The following is a 24511-nucleotide window of genomic DNA, read 5'->3' on the forward strand; positions in this document are numbered from 1 at the left end:
TAGGTTGGCAAAGCTTGGAGCACCCCAGATTGTGCAATTTAGAGCCAAAATTAAGATTATGGTTATCAGCTTGGTTTTCCTGCTATTACAAAAATGTCATTCATATAGGCGGAAGTCAGCAAAAGAAAGAATTTACACTGTACATTGCGCTTTAACAATAACCAATGCTCTTGAAGGTAACTCTACCATCTGCATACATATCGTTGGAGAAGTTATCAGGATCTACAAATACCAAACGAAAATGATCATGTACAAATAAGTCTCTTACTATGTTTAACACCTAATTTAAATACTACATAACCCTAAATCTTTACACCATGACAACTTACTGTAAGCTATCAAACTTTACAGGGTTTTTTTTTTTTTTTTTTTTTGGGGGGGACAAACATTGCAGGGTTAATTTTGAAAGAGACGAAAAAAAAAGGTCAGAATAAAGAGCAGACCTTTGCTGTATTACAGAATTCCTCTTCGTTCAATTAGGACAATGTCCTCGATCTTGCTGTTGCAATGTGGAGAAGTTACCTATTCCGTAGCCCTTGAGATGAATAGTAGTGAAGCTTGAAGCAGGTCAGCTTCCAGGGTGTCAATAGTTCATGAATCAATGGCTGCAGGCTGATCATTTTACCTCCACCAGGCTGATCATTAACCAGTACACGCAAACACGGCAGGAGTCATGTTGATAGTTGGTTCAGGCACTTTCTCGCTCCACACCAGACCATAGAAATTTCCATGGTCCGCCTCTAGCACCCAACCTGAGATTCAAAGTATATATGACACAAGGGCAATACACTAGCAAACGGCAAGTAATACCTTGGACACATGATAATGCATGCTAATGCATCTTTAATTAAATTAATGAGAGAGAGAGACTGAGACCTCAAGATTCCAGCAGCAACTCTCAAAGTCATAAAGGAAAATAGCCCTGCCCAGACTCCAGCAAGGCCCCAAAAATAAGTGGCCACCAGCAAGATCACCGCTGATATTACTCCAATAACTATCTACCCATCACAAGTAAACTGTGAACATAAATAATCAAAAAAGATGTTGAATGATAAAGCATCAAAATGGCAGGACAGAGTGGTACCATAGAGTATGCAGCGTATCCAAAATCTGAAACCCCATAGTAAAGCCCATCAAGAACAAAAGCTAGAGCATTCATAGGCTGGGATCCAGCAACAAACTACAGAGAAAGATTCAATACCACAAAGAAAACTGCTCAGTTTGTCAAGTAATTAGAATATGAGTAGAAACAAAACCGGAAGCGCTGAGTTCGCGTGTCCTTCTAATCCACATTATTAGAGGATATAAAGCAATATATCCATATTAGGAGCAAATTTGTACTAAACAATAGAATCTTTAAATGCTAAACTTTCTGCTCTTGAATCTGAGGAAAAATTTGCTTATGGTATTCTGACAGAATGTTAACTTTAGTCCACATTGCTCAACAATAGTACTTTCTTCACTGTAAATTTCAGTTCCATCAGTCCAAGCCCATGCAACAAAGAAGCGCTCAACACACAAAAATTTTATAACAAGAAATTCTTACCAAGGTACCAGATCTCGCAATTTTCAGAACCTCTGAATCCACAGTGAATAAGCTGGAGAGTGCTCCAAAACCAAGAAACAAGAATACAGCTAATGCTACTCCAGTTATTAAACCAATCTGATCATTATTAATACAATAACAAGTACATCTAGAAGTTAGTTCGTCTTCTGTATGGAAGTCAATGTGATGCCAAAATTTTGATAAGATAGGGCCACCACAACCAGAAATTCAACAAACCTGCAAAACTTTGTAAACAACTTCCCGTGCTTCACCATAACTGCCTTGGGAATAACCACTGGCAAGGAGAGCCTGCAAGAATAAAAGGAGTTAAATTTGATGGCAATGCAGAGAGAGAATTACTCAATTCTATACAAAATTTTCTTAGACAATCAAATAAGACAAGTAGCAGAAGAAACAGGAAAAGACATTGAAGGTATTGAGGCTCCTTTTGTCCTCCTGCAAGCACTCCTTCTTCCAGGCACTTAAGAGTTGACCAAACCATATAACTACCCAAATGCTGAATTGCAACACATTTCAAGGGTCCAGCCAAATATATTCCAGAGATCTCTGTAACCAGGAACTAACCAACAATCTAACTTTAGCGAATCAAAGATTATGAAAATAGACCTTCCAAATATCTTGAAGTCTGAAATTCAAGCACCAGAGAGATAATCACTCAGCTTATTCAGTAAACTTCTGAACTACAAATGATAACAATGGTTGTAACGATAAAATTTTGAGCCTCAATCAGCCTAATCTGTACCCACAAAGCACCAGTAGTGTATACAAACTGTGTCATGGTACAAGCCACAAATGGAATTGATTTGTGTCTTATGAGTAAACGAAAAACCAAACCTGGCAACACACCAGACAGCTCTGTCAATATTGTTGCATTATTACCTGCCCTGCAAGTGCTAAAGCATCAGTAAGCAAAGATACAGCCAACCAAACTTGAAAACAGATTTGATGCCCGGCCATAGAAATGGCCCCCTCTCTTGCTGCCATAGATGTAGCTAGAGTTGTAATCATGAGCACTGCTAAGGACCTTCCAATTAAAAGACCCCCTGCAAAATGAAAATCCAACAGTTATTGATACAAAGAGTGATTTTAGAGTTCCAGGAGGTGCAGCACCTTATAGAATATGGCCACGGAAAAAATATAGGTCAAAGGTTCAAAATCAAAGTTGAACACATCTAAAAGATCATGCTATTTGAATGAGTCTACTGCATGCGACCATGTATTCTAGACTCTTTGGCAAACAGTCACCTAATGAAACGGATGTTAAAAAATAGTACATTCAAATTTCAAACTCCAACAACATAACAGCAGCTATAATAATAAAACCAGTCAAAATATTGATGTTTCAACCATCCAAGGTTATGCAAATTACATCAAATTCATGCTGTCATTTGTTTGAAGTTTCATATTTGTTTTGTCTTAGAGATTAAGGAGTCTCAAGTATGCTGAAGTGCCCCAAAATTGCATCAGAGACAAAAGAGTTGGAGTCTCAAACATGCACAGTCTTGAAATATACAGCAATTATATCTTTGGCACTGCAATCTGCACAAAAAAATTCATTAAACTTACACATTGGAGAATGATATGAGAAAACAGCAATTATGATTCTTAAACTTGACCATGGATGATGACATTGACTTAAGAAATCACCATGCTCCAAACTTACAGTCAGAACCATTGCAAGAATGAAACCAAGTAACCATATATAAAGTTGTCAGCCAAGTACATGTATACGGGTTAATTATGTTCCTGGTCCTCAAGTGATAATCTTACTCACAGTTCTTCTGACATTTACTAAAGCACTGTCAGGAGTTGTGACGACCTTTTTTCTAGATACTAATATTCAACATGTGACAACGTAGATGAAAAGACAGTAAGTCATTCATGAAACGTTTTAGCTATTTAAGATATCAAAATATACCAGATTTTAGATATCGAGCAACCCTTCCTGCATCAACATTCGGTGTCATAAGTTGGACTTTGTCGTTTAACTTTGATAGCAAGATGAAAGCAGTCAAGTACCTGGTGCAGAAAATTTATGGAAATCAATTAGGTATAGGTCCCATACGAGAGCATAAACTTGTCATTTAGTCCTATTATATAACTTTAAGGATCATAATGTCTTATCAAACTTCTGTAGAACCAATAAGTCCAACTTCTCATATATTATTCTAGGAATTCCCAAGACTTTTCCAATATAACTTCCTTTTTTTTTGAGCCTTCTATTTTTTCAAAGAGTTTGATTTTTAGATTAAAATATGTTTCAAGAATGAGGAACAGAAATAATTTCCACAATCATTTGTTTATATCCAAAACTTTGTCACACTTTATACAACACACATAATCAAGAAATTTTGCCGATATATGATCAATAACTAATCTCTCAGGGAAAAAAAGAGTGTAGAGAATTACCAGCAACTCATAATTTTAAGTTTTGGTGTTAATCCATTTTAAAATAAACATCAAAATGATAAATATGAATAACCATTGGACTTGAAAGGGTAGAAGATCAAAATAATAACTGAAGATCAAAGGACTTGCTTGAATTAGGAATCATTGGTAATGGAGTAGTTGATCAATTTTCATGGTCCTTGACTCTTTGCAAATCTGAGTTCATGGTATTTTTCCCTAAGATGACGAGAATTATTTATAATAAGTTGAGCAACTACTGCAATAGGTTTACCACATCATTGACGTACTCAGATATCACTGTAGCAATTGCAGCACCTGCTACGCCAATACCAAAGCAAAATATCAAAATTGCATCTAGTATTGCATTTAATACATTACCAGCTCCTGAGAATGAAAAGCAGAATGACATCAGATAAACAGTTATTAAGAAGAAAAAGGATGTTAAAAGGTAGAGTGCTAGGAGGTATGTTTTAGGTTAAACATGCAAAGTAACAGAGCAGACACAGATTTGGCTGTGCACAAATATCAAACAGATTTGGCATGAGACAAATTCAATTTTGCAATACTTGCCAACAGCATATAACGGAGTTTTTGTATCCTTAAATCCACGGAAAGTTCCTTGAGCAGCAAGTGCTATAACAAGTGGTGGAGCACCAAATGCCCTCAGTGTTAGAAATTGCTCTGCTGGTATGCGCATGGAGGACTCCTATGAAACACCAAGGACAGTGAACAACAATAGACAAAATCTTTAACAATCATAAGATGGAAGTTCATGTGTTCTGACAACAAATTCATGTAAGAACATCAGACTCATGGAAAAGCAATAAACTTGATTCGCATTGCTGTTCTCTTTGAACCTATAGTAAACGATATCGCTGGTATCTAGTAGATGTAAATTTATCACGTAATTTATCATTTTCCTTTTCCTTATGTACAGAGATTTTAGTTTTTGGTACAAAAGAATTCAGAAAGACTATGTAGCAGAGTCAATAACATACTCAACTTGTCTGAGCTAGTATTAGGCTATTATCTTAGCTGCTTCTCTCTCTCTCTCTCTCTCTCTCTCTCTCTCTCTCTCTCTCTCTCTGTGAGATGTCTGTATGCATTTAAGAGCTATAAAACTTTTAATATCTAAGTTCATTTCTCCATCCAGCACATGCTGCAACAAACAGTCACGTGGATGCCTAATAAAGAAAATAAGAAAAAAGCATATCATATATTTTCTAAAATTTAGGCACAAGGATGGAGAGATAAGTGAGACCAATAAGAACAAAATACTCAATTAGCAAACAAGACATACAGCAGGTATACCCATCGTGTTCATTAAGAAACCGGACCCAACAGAGAGTGCAACAGTTTCTGCGATCCCAAGTCCGGTTGCAAGAGCTAATGAAGTTGATACTGAAGGAAGGAGAATCTTGCCTTTGTGATCAGGCGGGCCATCTAGTTCACAGAGCCCAAAAGTGAGCCTCGTTATTATGAAGAGGCAAAATTTATAGCAAATCGAAGAAGGTCAACAAATTGAATAAAGGCATAGCATCTCCTATAGAGAAAAGTACCGCAGACAGGTGGACCAGACTCATTAGAACCATTGGTAATGGCCGCTTGCTCTTCGGCAACAAAAGATGTTGTGAGGTTGAGCAGTGGAACATTGAACAACTTTGAGACTAAGTTGAAAACTGAAACTGAAACCCCTACTGCTGCCAATTCAACCGATCCTACACGATGCACCATAGTTAAGAACCAAGGAAGATACAAACTTTAATATGTGGATATTTGTAAACGAAATGATTGGACAAAGATTGCTCAGTAATAACACTGGCAGTAATTTCTTTACCACCTCTTGCTTCACATTTCAGTCAAAAAAAAAAAGAGCCAAGATCAAGTTTTTGCAAGTCATCATTTGTGAAACTCGCACCCTAATAAAAGGTTAATACGTATATGTGCAATTTATCAGCATCAAAAACGCACATGGTGGGCTTTCATATGATGGATGAAGCTCTAGAAGAAAAGTCGCGTAATAAGATACTAAGGTAATTACCCAAATGGCCAACAAATGCAGTATCTACTAATGAAGTAATTGGGTCTGCCAGAAGAGCCAGCGCAGCAGGCAGTGCAATTGACAGAATCTCCAATGCCAGCACATCCAATTTAAGTACATTTCTGCGAAATCCCACATTCTTGAAATTAAATTGCAGTAAAGTTATGTAAAATAATTGCAACCAAGACATAGCGCGAAGCCGAGAGTTCCGATACAACAAAGATGAACAGATTAGTAATACAGAAAATTGAACCGAGTAAACCAAGCTACTAGAAGTATAATCAACAACAGCCAACAGGAAGGATGGTTACAGCACCGAAGTGGATAGGGAAGGGGAGAGAGGGAAGACCCAGAGTCGGGGTTGGAGTCGGGTTGGTCAACGAGATTATCTGAACGGGATGGTTGAGTCTTGGCCTGCGGCAGGGTGTTAGTAGAAGGGTCATTGGGCGATGATTTTGGAACATTTTGCTGCAGACGTGCTGTAGAGAGAGTTGTCAAGCGATTACCAGCAGAGGACAGTTTTTGGCTCTTGAATGGCGGTCGAATAGTGGAGTAAAAGAAGCAACTCCGGTTGGGGTTGGGGTTGGAGTTTCCGATCAAGAAAAGGTTATGGAGGTGGGAGTGGCAGCGGTGGCGGGCGAGCCCACACGCGAGTGCCATGTTCTGAATCACTTCCGGAAATCAATTACTGCTACTCCTACTACAGATACAAATAACTACAATACAAATTGGCCCTGCTTCAATCTTACCTAGATTTGGGTAACTGAATTAACGGCTACAATTGGCGCTCCCACATTAAAATATCTAGCTTTGAAAAAAAAAACATTAAAATATCTTGCAACTCTTTCGGAAGTACTGCTACCATATGTCGTCGTACGATTGCCGCTCCCGCTCCCATGTTACACTTGTAGTACCACAAACTGTACTCCTTCGCCGGTAGCACTTATCAATTAATATTTTATGTTTGTTTGGATAGTGTATTATTTGAAATATTATTTGGAATAATTACTGTAGCATTTTTTGTGATGTGATGTATCTGAGATAAAAAGGTGATTGGGAATATAAAAAGGTGGGTTGAAAAATGTGTTTATGATGCAAGCGAAATATTATTTGGGATAAATTTTGTATCCAAACACTCCATTTGGTCCAGTGGTCATCACCCTCTTTGGTGATACTGGAAGTCAGGGTTCTACCCTTGCCTCTCTCAAATTTGCCACAATATGTGATTGGTCTTAGTTGACCATCTTCTCTTACCCCTTTCCCCTAGATTAGACTAGATTAAATTATAGGACATCTACCATTGTCGATAAAAAAAAAATTTAATAATATTAATACATAAATACTAGAACAAATTGCCTGATGTTGAAATTTAGCATTTTGTCTTTTCATTTCCTCTTCTGTACATATAAATATTGGATGTTGATTAGGTAAAATGTACAGCATGCTAAATTAAAAAGGCTAGCAATATTTTTAGAACAATTGTATCAAATAAGAACAGTTAGTATAGGACCTTAGACACGCCTTACCACTTATGATAAAAAAAAAATCAAATAAAATTCCAAAACTGCTAGTAGTATTTTTGTAAACTTAACCATAAAAAAAAAACACAAAAGAGGTAAATATATTTCAACTAAATAAAGAGATAAGTGCATTTCGAAAGATCAAAACTAGATATTATCAAGTACAAAAAAAAAAAAACACAACCAAGTCATTGCCTACCACCAAAGACTTTAAGTTTTGGTGAGATGAAAGGTCAAGAGTTCAATATGCCACTATATGTGATTTCTTTTAAATTCATACGGGTGCATTACTATATGTAGTTTCTTCTAAATTCATCACATCAATATATAGTTTAGAGTAGAAAAAAAAAGTACCACTTATACAAATAAATGCTCAAATAATAGTGCAAAAAAAGCACAACTTATACAAATAAATGATCAAATAATACATGATAAGTACTTCAACCGAACCTCTAACTTATAAAAAGAAGAAGAAGAAGAAGTTACTTTAACCGAAATATCTATTAAAATTTTTTTTTTTTTTTGGAATAAACCAGTAGTCCTATTAGTCCTAGCTAGACATTTTTGTACAGCACATTTTTTATCTGCACGTGATAAAAGAATAGGAAACAGATGTGTAAATAACATATAACCATGATATAAGTATGTCATAGACCGAATGGGACTATGATACACGGATGTCATAGATCGAACATTTTTGAAAGAATGTCATATATTGAACTAGAAATTTTTTTTTTAACGGGTGGATTTTATTATATGTAAAAGTTAAAACCATAACCTCTAATATGCATGGTCAAGTTTTTACGGGGAAAAAAGTTTAATTTACAGAAAGCATATTAAAATTTTCAAATGTGTAAAGAAAGAAAAGCCCAAAATGCTAAAAGGATGATTTTAAGAACATACATTAAGACTTCTAAAAAATGCAGTTACCCTTGAAGTTTAAAAAGTTACAAAAACCTCCTCTAAAAAGTATGTTTTGATAACAAGTGGTGGTATAAGCATAAAAAAAAAATCCAATGAATATCCTATATTGCCCCCTATTTGATTTACAAAATAAATTGAATAACAAAAGAAATCAAATACCAGTATTACTTGCTAAGTAAAATATTTTAAGATAGTTATATATAGAAAAACTTAGGCCATGTTTCAAGACATCATTTTTTTTAATATTTGGACTTCTTCTTTTCTTTTCTTTGCTCATTAAGTTGTGAATTGCACAAAAAAAGTTGTGAAGAAATTGTTTTTTAAAAAGTGCATCCCTACTAGTCATATATTTAAAAAACTAAGTAAGAAGTCCATTTAAATGACCTAGGATTTAAATATAACGTATTAGGTGAAATGAAATTAGAGTTATTTGGATAAAAAAAAGTGTTTGCAAAATGTGGGTTTTTTTTTTTTGCTTCATACTCATTTTTCAATTAGAATTTATAAAGTTGTCAAAGTTATTACTCCCTCCGTCCCACTTTGATAGTCTTGTTTTCTTTTTTCGTCTGTTCCAAATTGTAGTCCACTTTCCAATTGAAGAATGTAGTTGTATTTTAATTTTCCTAAAATACCCTTATTCAATGTAAGTTGTTATTACTATAAACCTACCTCATTTAATAAAAGTTGATTCTTTTTTTACTATCAATTCAAGTTCCCATAAAATTGTACCATATTTAATGTGAGGGTATTTTAGGAAAATAGCAATCTAAATTTACTTTTCTAACAAAGTTAACTACTTTTTCTTAAACTGTGTGAAAAAAGAAATAGGACTATCAAAGTGGGACGGAGGGAGTATAATTTTTTCACAACACTAAAGGAGATATGTATAACTTTTAAAATATTGAAAAAAAGTGGCACAAACCTCTGGGGAGGTTTATGAGATTACCCCTTCGCCAAAGCTTGGGGGCCACCATATTCCCGGTCACTACTCGGCCAAGTTATACCAGTTAACGTAGTCCACTTGGATTTAGATATGCTTGATCTGGGTACAACCCCCGAACCCGGCCCCGTTGACAAGTCAAACAGGAAACAACTGTCCGCCTGTCTCCCAAAGACGAAAATAGCGGAAATTCCGCACGGAAAAAGAAGAATTTTGTGGTCGTGTGGCCAATTATCTTCTTTAGTGGGGCCCTAAGAGGGAAAAAAAATAGAAGAAAAAGAAAACATGTTTACCCGCAGCAGTAGTAGTACTTTTTGAGTATCATTAGTTTGAAAAATGGTAAAGGATGATTTTTACTACTCCTCCTGATAAGGATTGCTATTTAATAGCACCTGGTCTATTTTATTTAAGTACTCCTCCATTGGTAAAGGGTCGTTTGGCAAATAAATTTTTGATCAAGTTTGTCTTCTATAAGTTTTTTAAAAACTTTAACTACAGTAATTTCAAAAATTTTTCAAAATTTTTAAATAATACATTTCAAAATATCAACAAATTTACATACTTCAAAAATTTTTCCTACAACTTTTACAGTAAATTAAGTTTTAGATAAACATCTAAAAAACTTACTTGCCAAACTGGATTTTTTATATGTTGACTGCATAGATAGATCCTAATGCAGTATCATTTACATGGAGTGGATTTCATTTACTACTAGGGACCATATGTACGACACGTGATATGACTATAGCTTAATGTAGTATGCTTTGTTAAAGTTTCCCCCAATAATTTGTGAGAGCTTGTACGTATAGACTACAGAGTGTATTGAGTATCTTTCGGTGATGGAAAATTATTCCAAGTAGAATCTTACAGTAAGTATGGACCAATTCGAGACATGCCCGTTTTCTTTTATTCCCTTGTTTTACTCGGGGAAGTGGGACTGAGAATAGCAGGAATGATTCAACAAATCGCTCTTCTATGGAGAACCTAATTCTGCTCAGGAGGAATGTTCCAAAGCCTGGAATTGGTTTGTGGTGTGTGTGTGTATGTATATATATATATATATATGTATATTCCCCCCCCCCCCCTCTCCTGGGTCAAAACTCAAGACCAACCATCAGGTTTATGTTAAAACTTAAAAGTCAAGCACCCAGCTCGACGGGCTTCCACCAGAGTGTAATTCTCCGATCAATTCCGTTCTGGTGACTTGACGAAAAAGAGAAGGCAGTACTACCGGTTTAAAGATCAAAGCTCAATATTAGTAGCAGAGAACAAGGATTAAGAATGACGAGTTTCAGCTTCCAAAAGAAGACTGCCTGCCACCTATATTTGATTGCTTACATGAGAGGTTGCTTGCTGGTATGGTCGTCATATGATCTTAGCCGTTGCATGCAGCAACTACTTTGATGCTGCGATGATTGTTCGATAAAATTAGGCAGCTAATGCACGAGAATTACAGCACCAACATTACCAGCTGTTGACACTTGATATAATTACCTCAGATGATGGCCGTCGTGATTGATTGGCTGAGAGCTTCGTTGGGAGATATGGGCATGTACGCATCAAGCAACGAGTGCGAAGAAGCCGTGAAGCTCAGGATGGATAGCGCTGTATACATAAAGACCACAATCAGTAGAGTAGAGTAGAGGTCTTCTAGAGGACTGATGATCGAACATATGTATCTCGATCGTGATCTACCATAGATATAAAGACCACAATCAGTAGAGTAGAGTAGAGGTCTTCTAGAGGACTGATGATCGAACATATGTATCTCGATCGTGATCTACCATAGATGGCGCTATCCCTCCTGAGCTTCACGGATTCTCCAGACTTAATTTTGCCCACATATTTTGTTGCATGGAGAATTAATGAAAGAGGCCATTTCTCATCCATGGCATGATGATCAATTAATGTTTGATCATTGACTCGCGAGGTGCGAAGGGACTTTGGCCCATAAGATTAAGGTAAGTACTCCTATATACTCTGCTACTGAGTATTTTGAAGATATGGATGGGTTGGGGAGATGAATGAGCAAGAACAAAACGAGAGAGTGAGTATTTGTAGCAACAAAAGCATGTGCGCAAAAAGCAGGCCAACCCCTCTACGGCTCTGGGCTTGTAGTTGATTATTTGGTTTTGTGACGACGCAAAAATATTAGGGTTTCCTATAACTTTACCCTAGTTGTATTTTGCCTCTCTCGCCTTAATAAATAGACACTTACCCTCCCGCTTTATGTTTTACAACAAAAGTACCTCTTTCGTATTAATTATTATTTTACTTATTTTTTCTCCTTTGTCGCCCTTCTAATTGTCCTTTTTCTTTTATATATATATATATAAATATGTATTTTCCTTTTTATCCGTTCTCACATACGATCAATTACTTTTGTCTCTTTGCTATTATTATCCATATATTAATTTTAGTATTTTTAAACTAATTTTTATTTAGTTTCTATCTTTTTTATTTTTTATTATTGGAAGTAATCATTATCATAAAGTCTATGTTATAATAAAATATATGTTATCTAAGCGCATAAACTATTTCATATATCACTTAAATCAATGCGTCTAGAGTTTAGAATAAATTAAGTTTTAATGACATGAGCAACAAATTCATATCAAAGTAACAAAAATATTAGTTACTTTATTTTTTGAGATATACTTTAAAATATTAAGTAATTTAAAATTATACTTTGTTAATTTATTTTTAAATAGTCAAATTGCTAGTATTATATACTTTTTGATTATGACAGACATATATTAATTTTCTATGCTATACAGTTTGTCTTGAATTTTCTAATAGTGTAAATAAATAGAACAAGAATGAAATTATAAGTAAAAGATAATTGTAATATTATAATAAACATACAAATTAGCCAAACTAATATGAAAACGAAACAATATAATGACATAAGAAAAGTGAAAAAAAAAAGACAATAGTAAAAGAAGAAAAGTACAAAAATAAAAGAAAGTAGTGGAAAAGGAAAAATAAAAAAGAATCAAAATAAAATAGTAAAGGCACTTTTGTCTTAAAATATCAAATAGGGGTACAAAGTGCTTATTTAAAGGGTTTAATGCATTTAACACCATTTAAAGAGTTTATTTTCCATTTTAATTTAATAAACTCTTATTTTAGTGAGGATCCCACCGTAGTCATTTATCTGCCGACTACGCTCTAACCTCCTCCAGACTCCCTAATTAATCCGTTCTTGAAAATTGAAAAACGGTACGGCTATAAGCCGGCTATGCCTTTCTTCGCTATTACCACCGTGTCTGCGTTCTTTCATTGCCTTTGACACTGTGCCCAATTTAATTTCTTCATTACTTGTTCTTTTTCTTCAAAATCCTGCATTTTTAAGCAGCACAAGTTGCATCATGCATGACCACCATTATAGTACTGAGCTGCAAAATAGAACTCAAAAAAGAAAAAATATCATCAATTTCAATTCTTGCGCGATGTAACGAATTAATTACTTGATAATGATGTACCCCTTAGATAAAAGAGTGTGTGTGTGTTTTTTTTTTTTTTTTTCTGGGCTAGCTAGGTAGAGAACCTTTGGCTTCCACTGTGATTCTGAGTCGTTTGAATTGAAGTCCTGGGAAAGTTGCTATTTGGTTTTGCATAGTTAACCAAGTAAATAAGTAGTAGATAGATTTTCTGACTTCAATGATCTTTGCAGGTGTTTACATGGACGAATGATTAGATTACCATAGAGGCGAGGAAGATAGCTAACGATGGACAACTAGTTAAGCGTACTTGTATTCTATCAAATTATGAATACCTGATTCGAGATTTGACAAACAATTACCACGACTCACTAATCGGGAATGCCCCGCCCCGTTCATATTTGTCTTCGCGTGGATCAGGAAACCAGATTTAGCTAAACAACCTGTTAGGTTCATGTTCTTTCATCACAAGAATTGACTTAAGAGAACCAGGTGTTTCTTGTTCTTTATCACAAGAATTGACAATACATCGGGTGGAGGGTGGGGAGTTTTTGAGAGAGATTAAGCCTTGTTGAATATTTCAGTGCCTTGGGATGCCTTTAATTACATGTGCATCATTTGGCTGGCGAGTGAGCTAAAAGCCTATATATATAACATGTACAAATATGCTTAATGGACCTAGTAATAGTTGGACAACGACTTTCTTGATCATTCATCTACATGGTGGGGTGTACAACACGACGAGTCCATGAAACCTTCCATTGGTGCTCACACATCAAGTCCCTTTTTCCCTTTCCATTCTATGGTCTCTGTCTTTAATTAACCTACTACATACATGCTGAAGGTTTTTGCAATACTTCACCGCTGATTGAAGATGCGCCTTTCAACTTGTTACTTGATAGGAGTATAGAGTAGAAGTAAAATACAATTCCAAGAAAGATTTTCTTCCAAGTAGCCTACATTAAACTAAATGCCGAAGCTATGCTACCCACCAACCACGGAAACAATGACCTAGCTAGTGGCCATATTCTGATGTGCATTCTGCTGGTCTGATCACTGGTAAATGAAAATCGGACCAACTGGGAAGCAAAACGAAGCACTGGTATGGGAAATCCCAAATTCCATCGTTTACGTTTGGAGGGACGTCTTGGAAGTTGAACTCTAATATCTTTCACTAACTCTCATAGCTAACCATACTGCTCCGTCACTCAGTTCTTGTAGTTGTAGCATAATTATTTGTTGTTCGTTCAACTCTTCCAGTAATCAAAGATCAAAAAGCCAGAGAAGGCTGAAGTTGCAATCTCTTGCGTTGCTCCCCTGGTCCATTTTGGGGTTGGTTTGCAATTCTAGACCTTCGGATTGGTGCCGTACGTTTCCATATGAAACTAGGGTTCAAGACACGTAACTGAATGTGTTTGTAACTAGCAAAAGAACTTTTTGCCAAAATTTTCTACTTTGATACTACTCCCTCTATTCCACTTTAATAGTCCTGTTTTCCTTTTTCGTTTGTCTCAAATTGTAGTCCACTTTCTAATTGAAGAATGTAGTTATATTTTAATTTTTCTAAAATACTCTTATTTAATGTAAGTTGTTGTTACTATAAACCTACCTCATTTAACGAGAGTTGATTCTTTTTTTATCATCAATTCAAGTTCCCATAAAATTGTACTCTATTTAATGTGAGGGTATTTTAGGAAAATAGCAATCTAAATTTACTTTTCAAGAGAATTATTTGAAATAATGCGAGTCAGCAGCGGCTATAGCAATCACATAATTGATAATATATATATAGGTGGCAAACAAACCCATTTAGTTAAATATACCCATACCTGTCCATAAATAGATGAATATGGGTATATGATTAAATGGGTATTATTGGGTAATCCATCAAATCTAATTAACCCATTTAGAATTATTTTCCTCCAAACCTCCTCTCCTCCCCCACCCATATTTTTTTTTTTCAGATTCTTTATTTTGTCATGATGTTAACTATTTTTGTTTCATTATTATTATTATTATTATTTATTGGTTTTATCTTACCATTTTATTTTCTCTTAGTTTGTTAACCTGCTCATTTTTCAGCATTACCAATTTATTACAAGTTTTAGCCTCTTTTCCTACCTTTCCAAAATGAAATTTTAAATTTACACACGAAAAAATGCTATGGGTTCAAAATTTTTGGATTAAATTTGTATGTTAACTTTTATAATACTTAGTTCAAAAATTTTATTCTTATTGTTCAATTATTAAATAGTATGTAATTTTTTGACATAGAATACGGATGGAGAAAAAATTGGTAATTAAACTTATTGAACATTATAAGTAAATATTCAAAACTAATGATTGGTGCAAAGAGCGATATAAATTGATAACTTAGTCTGTAAAAATGAATTTAAATGAGTTTACAAAAAGTTAAAATCAATGGGTTATAAATGGATAATTGAGTTACCTAATTCATTTTTTGACTTACCCATTTATACTCGTCTAATTAAATGGGTATAAATGGGTTGACTCACTGATATCCATTACCCATTTTAATCAATTCAAACAAATCAAAGTCACCAATTTTGACACGTCTAATAATACAATACCTGAATTCTTGGCATAGTATAGTTATACGAAACTTCATTGGTCATTGCCTAATACATTAATTGCTAATGATTTATAGGTAATTCGTAAACTTGGTGGACGGTTGAGAAATATGAAAAAGAAGAGAGATTGCCCCAGTTTTGCGCCAAATGAGCCGAGTAATTTTTAGCTAGACGTGCAAATTCTTTAATTATTAGTATTTCAATTGTCTTCCTATCGCATCATTAGCTCGATCGAACGGTCAAAGTTTGCCACTTTGGGGGAGAGGATTTCTTGAATCGTGTCTTGGACATTTCATGTCTCATTGAATGGTATTGACCTTTACATACAAGTTCAAGAGCCAAGACAAAACCCCCCCCAAAAAAAAAAAAAAAAAATTATGAACTGACTGATAATTGCTCCACAAGCATGTGCCGCGTAGGGCTTTCCCTATCAACAAAACAAACAGTGGCCCCATTTGACAAATGAAGTTTTTTTGATATTTATTTAAAATTTTATTATAGATTACTGTAAAAGTTATAAAAAAATTTTAAAATATATAAATTTTTAGATATTTTAAAGTGCATAGTTTAAAAATTTTAAGAATTTTTTTTAGATTAACATAGCTATGATTGTTAAAAATTTTGCAACAGACAAACTTGATCAAAAACATATTTACCAATCAGATCTACTAGTTGATACCTAATAGTACTGCTATTACGTGACGTATAGTATGATGTACAATACGTGTTACACTTGGTTAAGAACTTATTATATCACGTATAGTATCAGTATGATGTACTTGCTATATGTCACTTAATAGCAGTACTATCAGGCTTCAGCTATTTATATCGTTAGAAGATTCATGGTTACTTTTTTTTTTTTTTCCAAACCATGGTAGATATTTATATCACAAATTCATCATGAGAGGTCTCCGACAAGAAAGGATTGAAAAGAAAAAAGAATAATTGGAGCGTTTGATTGGATGGTTATTCACGTACTTACACGGCATTGACATGCGGCGAAGGCGGGCTATATAAACTTCTTGATGCAGAGCCAGGGCCCGTCTGGGCTTTATCCTGACGAGAAGCAAATAAAAAACCTGTAAAGCCAGAGGCATTTGAGCCCATGAATCATCGGATCTGGACTGGAGTCTTATAGATGGAGATGATGTTGTGGCGCCATTTCTCGATTCAAAAATTCCCGCTTTTTCCATAAAATCACCATCCCCATTCCCTTCCCCAATCTTACTTTAATATAATTATTTGCCCCCATTTTCCATCCAATTCATCTCGATTAACCAAACCTCGCCAAATTCGTACACGGAAAATCTCTAATAAATGTCAACGTGGCAGTTGTTCTCCGACGCCGGTGATAATGTCCGATGGGAAATCTCCGATCAACACCTCTCCAACCAAGAGGCAGAATCAAATCGTGCCCTCGAATATCCGCCTCCTCAATCTCACCGCCTTCCTTCGATGGCCGATCTCTTGCTCCAAGGTACTGCAAATGAACTACTGTTTACTGGATATTCAAGGTTCACTGAAGTTCGGGATGGAAATTCGGACAACACTCCTAGTTTTAGGAGCGGATTGGGGAAATCGGTGGCTGTGAAGCAGTCTTCGATTTCAAGAGCCTTAGCGATTCTCGGTGATGAAGGAGACGCGGTCACGCAGACAGGTTCCAAATTTTCAACTCCGTTGTATTGTCTGTAATGTTGTCAGAGTTGCTTAGCAAAAGCTGAAACTTCGAATTACTACCGTGCAGGATGTTCGAGGTTGAGGGATGTTCGCCATGGCAATTTGGATAGTGCTTCAAGTTTTCGGACTGGACTGGGAGAGTCGGTGGGGGTGAAGCAGTCCTCGATATCAAGAGCTTTTGAAATTCTCAGCGATGGGGGAGACGAGGTCATTCGGACAGGTTGAAGTTCCAATAAACGTTGCCACATAAAAGACCAGCTTTTAACTAATTATTATATTATGTGAATCTTCTAAACCACGAACTGTGTAAAACTTCAGTCCGTGTGAGCTGGCCGACTGCTTATAAATTGAAAAAAAGCCATGCAATGTGGTGGATTTGATTTAAACATATGTTATGGTGGTTCTCATTGAAATTAAGAGCTGGACATACTTGAATCCCACCTGCATCAAGTTTTATAGGCCCAATTTTGTGATACAGTTCATCCTATATAACCTAATGCATGTCCTTGGGTTTATCTGTGCTTCATAAATTGGTGACTTAGATTGAAGTTACAGCCTATAACTTCCAAAGCAAATTATGTGTTGCCTTTTTCTTTTAATAACATTGAACCCATCATTATGTTGCAAATAGTAGGTTAAAATCACATTTTTCAATACTAAAAAATGGGGACGGATGTAAGAACCAACTAAAGTTTCTGTGAGTTTATACTATGTACTGAGTATTTCTGATAAGTTGATAACTTAAAGGTTCCTCTTGTAAACATATGAGCAGGCCAGCAGATTAGAGGAGATAATGAATTTGGTTTTTCAAATACCATTTCATGGACCGGCCCAAGGAAAGCAATTAATGTACCAAAATCTGCTTTGAGGACTAGCTTGGAGCAAATGACTGATACATCAAATTCCTTCTTCCAGACAGCCTCAGGTAAGGCGGTCAGCTTATCTTCTGCCGGTCTTTTAAGAGCCAAGGTTTTGTTGGGCCCAGAAGAACATGGTGATTGCAAGAATTTTGAAGACCTTGAGCAGGAAGGACAGCTGTCAACCTCATATCAGCCTAGTGGTTTGAGAAGTTCATTTCTTTTTGAAGGGGAAGCAGGTGTTAATAACACACTGCTTAATGGTGATATAATACTCCCAATATCTCCCCTAGATGGTAAAATTAATTCTGCAAGTTGTCAATCGAAGTATGTTATTCCGGATTTTCTGCAGAGTGCTCCAAAACCACCTCCAGTCAAGTTTCAAACTGCTGGTGGGAGATCAATATCTGTTTCAAATGATGCCCTGAAACGTGCACTTAGCCTGCTTGGAGATCAGGAGGCGGGAGCCTACTCAGATGAAGGCAATGCAACAGATCATGAATATCCATTTTCCAGAGACACAGAATCCAAGAATACAAAACCAAGCAAAGAAAATGACCCTAATACTCCATTTCCATATCAAGAGACAGCAAACAGCAATCATTTGTCAAAGAATTTCACTTCTCCATTCAGATCAAATTCATGTCAAAGAGAATCTTCAGTTAGACCACGCATTATTGGTCAAGGGAGTAACTTGATCAAGAAGTTCGATGCGGAGGCAAAACATAATTTAAGTAGTCCCTGCAATAGTCTACCTAGCTATGAAAATCATTTAAGGAAGAAAACTCAAGTGGCAACCATGGATTCATTAGAAAGGCCATCAAGTGGGCCTCTGGTGGATATCTCAAACAGCATTGGTGCGAATTCCACAGATGTCAAGTGGAATTCTGCTGAGAAGAGAAGACTAGGGAGAAGCACTGTATCTCCATTCAAAAGGCCTCGAAGTTCTAAATTTATCACCCCATTTTGTAGAAATAAGACGTCAAGTCCTAATGGTAAATAATCAGATCTTGTGGATAACCTTCTTCATTCTTCTTGAGACAATCTTATGAGCAAATCTAAGGCATATCTTTTAACTAGGGATGCCATCTTTAACAACTAATGAAATCTCTTATGAGGGACGGGTTTCTACTCGATTGCCGTTTCAAGTTTCTCGGTTGTATGTGAAGGAATATTTTACGGAGCCCCCATTTGGCCGAAGCAAGGTGTAGCAGTGTAGAATACTTGTTTGTTTCTTAATTTACCATCCCTTTTTCTTTGAGCGGTTGATACTTACATCGATGCTCTATGTATTCAGATAGAGAACTTGTCAGATGAGATAAGGAGGATGAATCCAGGTGTTGCTGAATATTATACGTTTCCTGATGATTTTGGTTCAGGTTGCATTGGAGCAGAAGAATTTTACCATATGCTGGTTCAACCTGAAGTTTCTCCGTATCATGTGTCGAAAGAGTAACTACTTTTTTCAACTTCAATCAAATTGATTATTCAGAAATTGTACATTTTCTAGGCTTTACATGGATCAGATGTACATTCATAACTACATGAAGGACCTAGAGTGATACAGTACTTTCTTTATACAATTTTGGTTATTTCTTGGTATTTCTTAATTACTCTCTGCTAGGGATGCACGTGGGCAAGCCTAATCTCTTTTTTCTTTGTTCTTGATGGTTATCCTTTATATATTATGACTTTTGTAACAAATGGAGGCCCATAGGTATTTTCCGTACTATATTTTCTAGAGCCGTTTTTTGTTTCTTTTTTAATTTGTATGATGCTCCTGCTGGTGATATCATAATTTGGTTTTTGTCTATCCAGGTGGGTTATAAATCACTATAAGTGGATAGTTTGGAAACTTGCATCTTATGAGAGATGTTATCCTGCCAAATTTTCTGGAAAACTGTTATCAGTTTCTAATGTACTTGAAGAATTGAAGTACAGGTATTCAAACTTCCCATGGTCAAGGGAAGTTTTTCCTTATCTTTTTTTTTCTCCTACTAATTTCCAGAACTTTACAGAAAAATTTCTAAATTTTCTGGTCAGATATGACAAGGAAGTAAATCATGGGCATCGATCTGCTGTCAAGAGAATTTTAGAAGGAGATGCACCACCATCTTCAAGGATGGTATTGTGCATTTCATCTGTCCTTTCAGTTTGTGGCACAGAGGTTGGCTGTCAACCTATTGCATCAAGAGAGGTTGAAAGTGGTGCAGCTGCAAAAATTGAACTAACAGATGGATGGTTAGGAAATTCTTAGTTAACAGTAGTGTTTACAAATTTAATGTCCATGTTTGTCTAAAACTTACCCCTTTGACAGGTATTCTATCATTGCTCTACTGGATGTACGTCTATCAAAGAAACTGGCAGCTGGGAAACTGTTCATAGGGCAAAAACTTACTGTAATTTGTTCCTGTGGTTTCAGTTTCTCCTTTTTGTTATAGGGTTTTAGTTACAATTTATGTAATGCTTACCATTTCTTTTCTATTTGAAGATCTGGGGAGCTGGATTATGTGGGTGGGCTGGGCCAGTTTCGCCACTTGAGGTACTTGCATGTTGAATTCATTTCTTTCATGGTTGGTTTTTGAACTATTTGTGCTACTTAGGGCCTTTTGTTTTTGTATGAATTTCGATTTCAGGCACCAAGGACAAGCACTTTACTATTGCATATGAATGGGACATATAGAACTCATTGGGCTGATCGACTGGGTTTCTGTAAGGATTTTGAATATTAACATGAACTTTTATTGGCGTAGAGCTGACTAATAACATGAACTTCACTGGCTAAGATTACTTTGGTGCAGCTTTATTTCGTTGCTCTCTGGTTGTGGTTTTCTTCTCTCTAACCTTGATATCTATTCCTAGGTAAGGTTGATGGTCTACCACTAGCATTTAGGTCCATCAAGAGTACTGGAGGAGTTGTTCCTAGCACATTGGTGGGAATTTTAAGAATATACCCTGTAGTGTACTGGGAAAGGTAACTTGTATTAGATCAGTGGCATTTGATACTCATCCTCAGATATGAGAATGAAGGCAATCTTTCTCTTTCAGGTTAAGTGATGGTGGATTCATAGTGAGATCTGAGAGGATGTACACTAAGATGTTGCATTCATATAACAAAAGGTAACAACTGTTTGAGTTACTTCAGGCAATTCCAATTTACTACAGAGTTTTTGCCATTGGTTGCCTTTTGAGGATATTCATTCTATTGTCATGCATCTATAACTGCAATAGGTTCTTCCTTTATTGTCTTTGTATCGTTATGCATCTGTGACTGGAATAGATTCTTCCTCTATATATCTTTTGTTTTTGCTTCTCAAGCCTTCTACCCCCCTCTCTCTATCTCGCTAGACTGGTATTTGCAGATATTACTTCATAAATATTTCCAGCATTGAAAATTATGTTGCCAATGGTGATGCTAATATTTTGGACCCTAAATAGAATCTAGGCGATCTGTTGATAAAGACCTTCATGATAAAGATTGTAACCTTCATGATCTCAATTCTAGGCGATCTGTTGTGGTAGAGGATGTATTATCCAAATTCCAAGGGGAAAACGAAACATTCCATACTCTAGATGATAATGACAGTGAAGAAGGGGCTAAAATCATGAAGATGCTTGAGAAAGCTGCTGAACCAGAAGTCATAATGGCTGAGATGACTTCAGAACAACTAACTTCATTTGCATCTTATCAAGCAAAATTGGAGGTACATTTTCAAGAACTGATTTCATTTGCTTCTTATCAAGCAAACTTTGGGCAATGTTTGGCTTGTAATCCCCTAATTCTACTAATGGTTGATAATGACTTTTCTCCATCTGATATTAGATGCTAAGGCACTCAGATATGCAGAAATCTCTTGAGACGGCTTTGAAGGCTGCTGGTTTAGGTGGCAGAGAAGTCACTCCATTCATGAGGGTCAAAGTTGTTGGCTTGACAAGCAAAGATTCTCCACAAAAATGTTTCCCACATACGGGCTTGATTACAATCTGGAACCCAACAGAGAAACAGGTTAAGTGTGCCTGTGAACATTTTTCTGTGTTTCATTATTGGAACCTGCTTCTTTAATAGGCCCCTATGCCAGTCCCGGTTGTGCTCCTCTTTAACAACCTTAATTTAAATGATTGTTACTGTGACAGCAATCAGAGTTAGTTGAGGGCAGGGTTTATGCTGTGTCTTGCCTTACACCATCAACCTCTGATTCAAGTACTCTTTATTTGCAAACCAATGGACCAAGTACCAAATGGCTATCTTTGTCGCCTTCAGCAATTGAGCATTTTAAGTAAGTCCTGATAGGTTTCCTTTTTATTTTCAAAAGTATGTTTATTATACTGATGGGAGTTATCATCAGGCCGTTCTTCACTCCTCGCAAGTCAATTTTATTGTCAAATTTGGGTGAAGTTTCTCTATCCAGGTAACCTCGGAATTCCAACTTCTTGGAGTTTGTGCTCTTTCTCTGAATGAGCCTGTTCCATGCTTACCTGTTTGTGTTGTTTGGCTTACACAGTGAATTCGATATCGCTGCATGTGTTGTTTATGTGGGAGATGCATATACAACTGATCGCCACAAGAAACAGTGGGTGTTTGTGACGGATGGATCCATACATGGATTACATTCAAGGGAACCTTTGGAATCGCTGCTGGCAATTGGCTTCTGTTCACCATTTAGTGACGGTGATATGCTTGCACCAGTAAATTATAATTTAGCAGGTTCCACGGTGAGTTCTAAGTGGGTTTTAGGATAATCTTAGAACTTAATACTCCAATAGTCCAAGGTCTATATTCAGTAACTTAGATGACTTTTTTTCTGTATGATATCGTATTTATTAATTCCACTAGCAGCAAACTAGATGATTTACCAGAATAAAGGGAAAAGCAATATGAACATTGAAAATAAACGTGATCTGCGCAAAACGGGACGTCTGACTGCACATTATGCATGCCTATAGATTTCAAAGAATTCTTTAAGATTTTACCTATAGATATCAAAGAATTCTTTAAGATTTTACTAAATCTCGAAACGCTGGCTCTTGGTTTTCAGATGTAATAAGGAAACAAACAAATTTATGTCTTTTACAGGTTGGTTTCTGTAATCTCATCAAGAGAGCCAAAGATCAGGTGAACAATGTCTGGGTTGCTGAAGCAACAGAAAACTCAACCTATTCTTTGACATTTGATGACCGTTGTTACTTCTCTCACTTAAAAGAGGCAGCTGCTTCTACACAAAAGTGGGCGAACAACTCCAGCTTGGTATGTGAATTGTCTGACGTCGTTGAGTTATCCAAACTGGGGTTCTGGAAGTTAACTTTCTGCAAATTTGTTGCTTTGCCTACAGGCTATTGAGACTCTTAGAAAGAGAGTTGTGTCTATTGTCAGCAACTCTGCAGCCTAAAGTTTTGAAAGATACGGTGGTATACGCCTCCGCTGTTTGGTTGCTTATCATGGAACAATAATAAAGCTTGTGCGATTCATGTTCACATGTTTCAGGACTATAATCATCTTTCGAGGTGTAAAGCTGCATGCCCGACCCAGACCGGTTAACTTTTGGGAGCTAAAAGGAGGCCGCGACCCGTTCAGCGTTCCCTGTACCCCGTCGCAGGATCTGTTCAGCCTTCCATTCTCAGTGTGACCGGCACCTACAGAATGGGCTGGGGTTCCAAATGGTTTTCGATTATGCGGACCTTTGTCAGTTGTTTTGTGAACAGATTTGGAGCCTAATTGAAATTCCAACCTCTCCTCCCGGGTCGAAGGGCCCACCAATAAGCGTCCTTGGTTTCAACAGGCGAAGATCTTCGGCGTATAGTGTATGGATTGCTGCTTTTATTTCTTTCCACAATTATTTTTTAAATTAAATCGGCAACCTCTTAGTGCTTTTTTTTTTGGATGATTGTTAATCCGAAATTATTGTTGCAAATTCAAAGACAAATACCAGCCAACTGAGTCAGAACTTTTTTAACAATTTGAATGAATTGATCCCTTTAATAATGTCTAACTAATAAGGATAATTTTTACGTCACGCGTATGTCAAACGAGCACGATTTGTTGCAAGGCAGATGGTCAACTCCTTGCATAATTTTCACTTGAAATCATGTTTTTAAACTCGAACTGGCCAGTGAATCGAAGAGTGGGTCAATTTGTGGTTCGATTGGTCCAACCAGTTTGATCGATCAGTTTATCGATTCTCTCTTTTTTTTTTTTTTTCCAACTTCAATGTTAAGTACTTCATAGGTATTCAATTTACATTTCAATTTGACAGTTGATGCACAGTCTAACATGGTTATTGATAACATAAGTCCCTAAAATACATTGACCAACATAACTTAAAATTAAATTTAAGTTAAGATAATAATAAATTTCTTAAAAGTTATACATGAAACTCCAAAAATTTGTAAAATTATAGTAGTGGATAATACAATTATTACAAGACAAACGACATCTCTGTCATGGACTAGTTGAAAATTTTCTTTTGATTAAAATTTTCAAATATTTGTACTGAATCATTTGCAAATAGAAATAGAAAACAAAAATCTTGAAAAGGAAAAAATTA

At 36.1% G+C, this 24511-nt stretch overlaps 2 protein-coding genes across 11 annotated transcripts; one reads left to right on the forward strand and one right to left on the reverse strand.

The window, feature by feature from the left end:
• Positions 1 to 29: 29 nt before the first annotated feature.
• LOC113693756 (protein DETOXIFICATION 44, chloroplastic) lies at positions 30 to 11365 on the reverse strand. Of its 9 annotated transcripts, XM_072051835.1 has the most exons (15): positions 10896 to 11365; positions 10740 to 10807; positions 6018 to 6139; positions 5536 to 5694; positions 5277 to 5419; positions 4547 to 4682; positions 4264 to 4360; positions 3486 to 3586; positions 2447 to 2610; positions 1784 to 1855; positions 1547 to 1663; positions 1085 to 1180; positions 877 to 998; positions 444 to 752; positions 30 to 222 (listed from the first exon to the last, which is right to left on the reverse strand). In XM_072051835.1, the coding sequence occupies exons 1-14, from the start codon at positions 10959 to 10961 to the stop codon at positions 689 to 691; spliced, it is 1527 nt and encodes a 508-aa protein (XP_071907936.1). In that variant the 5' UTR covers positions 10962 to 11365; the 3' UTR covers positions 30 to 222; positions 444 to 688. The 9 variants fall into 9 exon arrangements, with proteins under 9 accessions (XP_071907936.1, XP_027068227.1, XP_027068225.1 ...); XM_027212426.2 differs by lacking the exons at positions 10740 to 10807; positions 10896 to 11365 and adding an exon at positions 6334 to 6751 and having other exon boundaries at positions 877 to 994; XM_027212424.2 differs by lacking the exons at positions 10740 to 10807; positions 10896 to 11365 and adding an exon at positions 6367 to 6749.
• Positions 11366 to 16467: 5102 nt separating this feature from the next.
• LOC113691880 (protein BREAST CANCER SUSCEPTIBILITY 2 homolog B) lies at positions 16468 to 23625 on the forward strand. 2 transcript variants are annotated; one of them, XM_027210207.2, is made up of 20 exons: positions 16468 to 17092; positions 17180 to 17332; positions 17885 to 18964; positions 19050 to 19174; positions 19267 to 19421; positions 19788 to 19910; positions 20013 to 20210; positions 20287 to 20368; positions 20461 to 20511; positions 20606 to 20681; positions 20832 to 20943; positions 21018 to 21089; positions 21475 to 21673; positions 21793 to 21975; positions 22104 to 22246; positions 22316 to 22378; positions 22472 to 22682; positions 23044 to 23214; positions 23300 to 23375; positions 23452 to 23625. In XM_027210207.2, exons 1-19 carry the CDS (start codon positions 16753 to 16755, stop codon positions 23354 to 23356), a joined length of 3594 nt encoding a protein of 1197 aa, XP_027066008.1. In that variant the 5' UTR covers positions 16468 to 16752; the 3' UTR covers positions 23357 to 23375; positions 23452 to 23625. The 2 variants fall into 2 exon arrangements, with proteins under 2 accessions (XP_027066008.1, XP_027066007.1); XM_027210206.2 differs by having other exon boundaries at positions 23300 to 23625.
• Positions 23626 to 24511: the final 886 nt, after the last annotated feature.

The sequence above is a fragment of the Coffea arabica genome, chromosome 6c (genome assembly GCF_036785885.1).
Source record: "Coffea arabica cultivar ET-39 chromosome 6c, Coffea Arabica ET-39 HiFi, whole genome shotgun sequence".
NCBI classification, from domain to species: domain Eukaryota; kingdom Viridiplantae; phylum Streptophyta; class Magnoliopsida; order Gentianales; family Rubiaceae; genus Coffea; species Coffea arabica.